Source organism: Vanellus vanellus (assembly GCF_965231255.1).
Source record: "Vanellus vanellus genome assembly, contig: HAP1_SCAFFOLD_35, whole genome shotgun sequence".
Lineage (NCBI taxonomy): Eukaryota > Metazoa > Chordata > Aves > Charadriiformes > Charadriidae > Vanellus > Vanellus vanellus.
The window spans coordinates 1,362,843-1,368,842 of NW_028128889.1; the positions used below are offsets into that span (position 1 = coordinate 1,362,843).

The 6,000-nt window shown below is 51.9% G+C and overlaps 1 protein-coding gene across 1 annotated transcript; it reads right to left on the reverse strand.

Moving 5' to 3' along the window:
* Positions 1 to 2,853: 2,853 nt before the first annotated feature.
* Positions 2,854 to 3,843, reverse strand: LOC309683918 (olfactory receptor 11A1-like; the record flags this gene model as incomplete). Its single annotated transcript, XM_082499898.1, has 1 exon — positions 2,854 to 3,843. The coding sequence occupies one exon, from the start codon at positions 3,841 to 3,843 to the stop codon at positions 2,854 to 2,856; it is 990 nt and encodes a 329-aa protein (XP_082356024.1).
* Between the last annotated feature and the right edge of the window lie 2,157 nt (positions 3,844 to 6,000).

The following is a 6,000-nucleotide window of genomic DNA, read 5'->3' on the forward strand; positions in this document are numbered from 1 at the left end:
GGTCAGCCACCCTCACGTCAGTGGTATAGTGCTGAAGAACATGCTTTCCTGGCCTGAAAACACAACCGAATGATGGTGTGAACCCCAACCCTGCACTGCAGTGAGAAAGCACTGACTGTGTCAGCAGCCACACACAACACCAACACTTCATGGGCCTTTCACATCCCCCTGTGTCTCCTGTAGAATAAATAGAATGCAGTTGCTCAGAGGGCTTTTCACTCACCCCTGCACTAGAAAATCCTCCTCAGGGGCAAGGCAGGGATGGATCCTGGAAAGTCTCTCCCAGCTCAACATTGCTGGTCCTGTGGCTTCAGCAAGAAAATTTGCAACAGGGCCATGATGATGATGCTGCAAACACTGCCGTGAAAAATGGAAGCAGTTGGGTGCGTGGCTGTTTGGGGTTTGGCAGTGTCCCTGTGCGGAACACTGTCCATTAAAACAGGGAGCTCCATTTCCCTCTCCCCAGCTGTCCATGTAGCACTGAGGATGGGCACAGCACAGCAGTTGCTGCTGGTACAAAGGCCTCCTAGGAAAGGGCAGAACTCGTTGTAGACCAAAGCAGACACGTTTCCATTGCCCGTGCATGTGGTGAGCTTTCCTGAAAAGGTGAGTGTCTGTCACAATATGGCCCATGACACAAGGATGTGGGGAGAAGCAGGACATAAGCTGGAAGGTGTGGGAGGTGGCCATAGGGAGAAGAAACCAAATTGGGTTTGGTCACATCTGCACAGCTTGGCTGTGGGTATGGGGAACAGCAGTTAACTCCCTGCAGGCCTGAGTCTGAGGCAGCTCCAGAGCCCTTGGAGAGACGGGAACAAGCTTTTCAGGAACAGGCTGAGGTGGGGTGGCAGGGATGGGTTCTTGGCACAGCCAGGCTGGCAGGCCTGGGCAGGGAGAGGGTAGGTCCTATCTGTGGGGTTTAGCTGGGACTAGTCACAGTATCTCTCTGAGGAGCACACCTCTCGCACGCCTGTCTGAGCTCAGGCAGGTCTGGCACCAAGACAAGGGCTCCTGGGGCAGGGCAGAAGGAGCTGAGCTAGGAAAGTTTGATCTGATGACCCCCAGGTTCAAGCCCCAACTTCAGCAATGCGTTCCCCCTTGGCCTTTTGCAGAGCTGTCCTGTCTTCTTCCAGCCTTCCCTGGTCCTTGTCTGTCCACCCTCCCCAGGCACGGGGCAGAGCTTCCCCCAGGATGGGCACTGCTTGGGTGGGGCAGAGGGTAGCAAGAAGGGCTTCAGTAAGAGTGTTGGCAGCCAGAGGGCGGCAAAAAGTTGTGGTGGCACTGCTGAGTGGGGCAGGGTGCCTGGTGACCGAGGGCATGTGGAGAGAGTGTCAGTGAGCTGACTGGTCCTACGCGACTCTCACTCATACAGGCATGAAGAGTTGCAGCCAAGGGTGCTGAAGGTGCTGGTCAAAGTCGTTTGTCTGCTTCTCTCATCCTGGGAAAGCCATGGCACTCAGGGAGGTTCCTGATGCTTGGCAGAAGGCAAACGTCCCACCCACCTTCATGAAGAGCCAAGAGGAAGTTCAAGGAACTAGAGTCTAGTCAGCCTGACCTACGTCCCCAGGAAGGTGATGGACCAAATATTCCTGGAAGCCATTCCCAAGACCTTGATGGTCAAGAATGGGATTAGGAACTGCCAGCATTACCTCAACTATGGCAAACTGTGCCTGACCAACCTGAATGCCTTTTACAACAACACGATGGGCCCTTGGGATGGGGGGTGAGGTGGATGCAGTAGTCCTTGACGGCTTGGTGAAAGGGGCTGCCTGGGTGGAATATGTTTATCCAAGACAAATGCCATGTTCCCCTTGCCACTGCACTGGGACAACACTATGCAACAGGCCCGGCTGGGGAAGACCGGCTGGAAGGCAGCTCTGCAAAGAGGGTGGGTGGACAGCAGGTGGGAGAGGAGGGAGCAGCGTGCCCTTAGGATTGGGAATGCCAACAGCATTCTGGGCTGCATTAGCAAATTCAGAGGCAGCAGGGAAAGGGCAGTGATGCTTTCCCTCTGGGAACTGCATCAGGACTGCCATGTCTAGTGTGGGGCCCCCCAGCATGAGAGAGACTGTGATAGACTTTATATAGTCCAGCAGATGCTGGAAAGATGGTTGAGACCTGGAGCACTTGATGTGCCAGGAGAGGCTGAGAGAGCTAGTTTTTAGGGTTTTCTTGAGAAAGCACTCGGAGCGAAACACAGCAGCAAGGGCCCAGGAGAGGTGGTGCAATATCAAACATTAGAGATATTTCCATTTACCAAGACAAGGCTCTGAGCACCTGATCAGTGTCAAAGGACTTTGGCAAGAGATATGGCACATCAGGGGTGAGTGTCAGTAAGAAACCGGTTTGGTTTTTGGTGATAACAGTGGTGGAATTGAGTACCGGAGTTGAGTACCGGAGTTGAGTACCAGAGTTGTGCTTTTGTTCGCCCCCACTGCACTGAAGTCATTAGAGCCCATTAAACTAATCTTTCTGTTTAAAAACAGTCTTTCTTTCTGTGAGTGTTTATGAGCTCTTGAAATGTGCACCACAGGGGGAGATGACTCCCATCTTGGGTACCCATATGAAGAAAGATGCCCTCTTGGTGGCCCTTAGATAATATTCTAGTTCAAATATCTTTTCTTACCTCCATCAGAAAATGAAACCTTGACACTTCAACAGTTCCAACACGTAAGATCATCAAGGAGTTTATTATCATGAAAAAAGGAAATGTGTGACATTTTAAACTTTGGTTTTTAAAGAATGATATTTCTCTCCAAGGACTTTTTGCTATCTTCCCCTCACCACTGCACCAGTGGTCTCAGTGGCACGCACTTCTGAAGAGCCAGCCGGTATCCAGAGCTTTCAAAGGAGCTAGAAGTGTCTTTTGCCTGTGTCAACAGGGGACCATGAGCTCTGGGTGAGGACCAGGGCTTTCCTCATGATTTTCCTGAGTGCCTCCCTGACCTCCCTGTTCCGCAGGCTGTAGATGAGGGGGTTGACCAGGGGTGTGAGGATGGTGTAGAAAAAGGAGAACAGTTTATTAAGCTGCCTCAGAGGAGCTCTTCTAGGCACCATGTAGACAACAAAGAGGGTTCCATAGAAAATGGTGACGAGAGTGAGGTGAGAGGAGCAGGTGGAGAAGGCCTTTTCTCTGCCTGTGCTGGATGGGATCCTCAGGATGGCAGCTATGATGCACACGTAGGAGCCCAGTGTGAAAAGGAAGGGAAAAACTATATCCAAGGTACCAAACAAGAAAGAAACAGTTGTGACTGCTCTGGTGTCACTGCAGGCAAGCTCCAGCAATGGGGTAAAATCACAGAAGAAGTGGTCAATGGTCTTGGGGCCGCAGAACTGCAACTGGGACAAGGCGGCTATGACTACCACCAGCAGCAGTGAACCCGATAACCAAGAGGCAGCTGCCAAGTGTACAGAGACCTTCCAGGTCATGAGGCTTGCATAGACCAAGGGCTGGCGTATGGCCAAGTACCGATCATAGGCCATGGCCGCCAGCAGGTAACACTCAGTAGTTAAAAGGGAACCAAAGAAGTAGAACTGAGCCAGGCAGCCGTGTGCAGAGATGCTGCTGTCCCCAGTCAGGAAGCTGGCCAGCAACCGAGGCAGGATGGTGGAGCTGTAGCAGGTCTCCAAGCAGGACAGATTGCCCAGGAAGAAGTACATGGGGGTGTGCAGGTGCCGGTCTGCCACCACCAGCACAACAATGAGGATGTTCCCAAATACGGTGACTGAGTAGATCATAAGCAAGAGGAGAAAAAACAGGTTCTGGAGTGTGGGGACGTCACTTATTCCCAGCAGCACAAAATTGGTGGATGATGTCCCGTTGTCCCTTTCCCCTTCGGCCATGACAATTTACTTATCTTTCAGTTCCTCCAAAGAGGACCTATGAGAAAGAAACACATTTCAGTGTTTACCTTCAATATTTTTTTGTGTAGGGCGTTATTCTCTTCACATGAGTTTGTGTTTCGTGCCTCGTGAAAGTAGAAAAACAAATGTTCTTCCTGATAGGTAAAGAATGCTCAACCCAGCAGACCCTCTGCAGATTCTAGAGGCCATCTGCCCAATGGAAGTACTTCTTTCTCACTGTGCAATAAATCTATGATATGCATTTGCTCACACAGAAACACATAACTTTCATACGCCTGTGGAAGATGTGCTATAGGTGTTGAGGATCAACATCCTTCTTCTCTCAGGAAAGACAAAGTGTGCCAGAGAAAACAAACCCTGCTCTCCAAAAAAGCCAAGTGTGTGAAGCATCATGGCAGACACCACCCTTCCTCCAAAGCAAGGGATGGGCACGTGGCAGGGTGAGTGGCCACAGCTCCCTGAAACACTCCCATGAGGAGGAAAGGATTCCCACCCAACTCCTTCCCCACCACCCAACAGGCAAATCCCTCCCATTGAGAAAGGGCAGGTCAGGAGATACTGCCTCAGATGACCAAAGCACTGTGCTGGGGGACTGCCAGAGAGCATGCTGAAAACCACATTGCAGGTCAAAATGTGGCATAAAAAGTGACAAGGAAGGGACCAAAAAAAAATAGGGAAGGGGTTACTGGGAGTGAGCCAAGGCACATGGGAGAGGTTGTGCAGGGAGGAAGGATGGGAGGGCAAAAGGAGCCAAGTTCAGACTCCCTTCAGTGGTTCCAAGAAGAAAGGAAACATTGAAATACAGGAAATTGGAATTTAAAGATAGTGTGGTGAAATACTGGAAGAGCTGCCCAGAGAGGCTGCAGAGGTTTCATCCCTGTGGCTATTAAAAACTTGACTGGGCATGGTCCTGAGCCACCTGCCTCAGCTGACTCTGCTTTTAGGAAGCGGGGGCTGAACAGGCTGATATGCTGGGGTGGCTTCCAAGCCCAGCCGCTCTGTGGCTCTGTGACTGGGAGCTGCTGGGCAGAACCTGTTGCTTCACATTTTTCCCTCATGAGCAGTGGTTCCTGAGGGGTTTGAGGATGCCTGCCTGCAGATCCCAGCCCAGCAGCAGGACTTCGGCATGGCCAGCTGTGCTTGAGGGGCTGCCTGGGCAAGCAGGACATTAAGTGGGGTGTCCGCAGGGTGCTGGGGCTGAGGTGGGATACGACCAGGGTCAGGGGCGTTGGCAATGCCAGGACATGCCTCAGCGCATGATTGGAGAAGGCTCCTGCCCAACAACCACAGCTCTGTGCAACAGCAGTGCCCTCCAAGGGCCTCACACCCACCTCTTGGGCTGGAATGCACTTGTTCCAGTGGTGATAATCAAAGGAACTGTGCCGAGAGTTTGCCAAAAACTATTCAGAATGCCTGATACCCCCAGCCCGCTCCACTGCAGGGGAGTGACAAAGCTGAGGGCTGGAGAAAAAACCCCAACAACTACATGGTCATAATCATAATTCTGAGAGTGAGAAAAAATACAAAACCCAGCAACAATAACAACAAAAAAATAACCAAATCTTGAGACTATTGAAGTGGCCCCCTGAAGGATGAAGTGAAGGGCACAGGCAATGTGGCCCCACACAACCTGCCCAAATGCTCTCCCGCCTGCCCATCTAAGGAGGGAGAGTGTCCCGGGGCTGTCCCTGGGATGTCACTGTGCAGTGCCAGGGGCCCGGGGGTGTCTGGGGGAAGGTGGAAGCTGGGGTGGGAAGACATGCAGAAAAGGACGGGGCTGAAACTCTTATCTCGATGCTCTCATTTCTTCTCTTCAAAGACCAAGCAGCCTGACTAATAACATTCAGACCTAAACAGCCCCCCGCACACCCATCACAAACCTGCAGTCCTCATCATGAAGCACTGACATCAGCTCTGATGGATCGTGGCAATGAAGTCCAAGTTCAGTGTCTTACCTTCTGCCTCTTCCCTACCATGACCTTCCCTTCTTGGACCTCACCACAAGCCCTGAACCAGGGCTCATTCCTCAGTCTGCCCTTGCCCTCTTCTCCCAGCAGCTGCTAAGGTGAGTCTCCAGCAGCACCTGAAGGCTCCCTCATCTCTCATGTCTGCCCGGGTTTATAGCAGAAAGGAGAC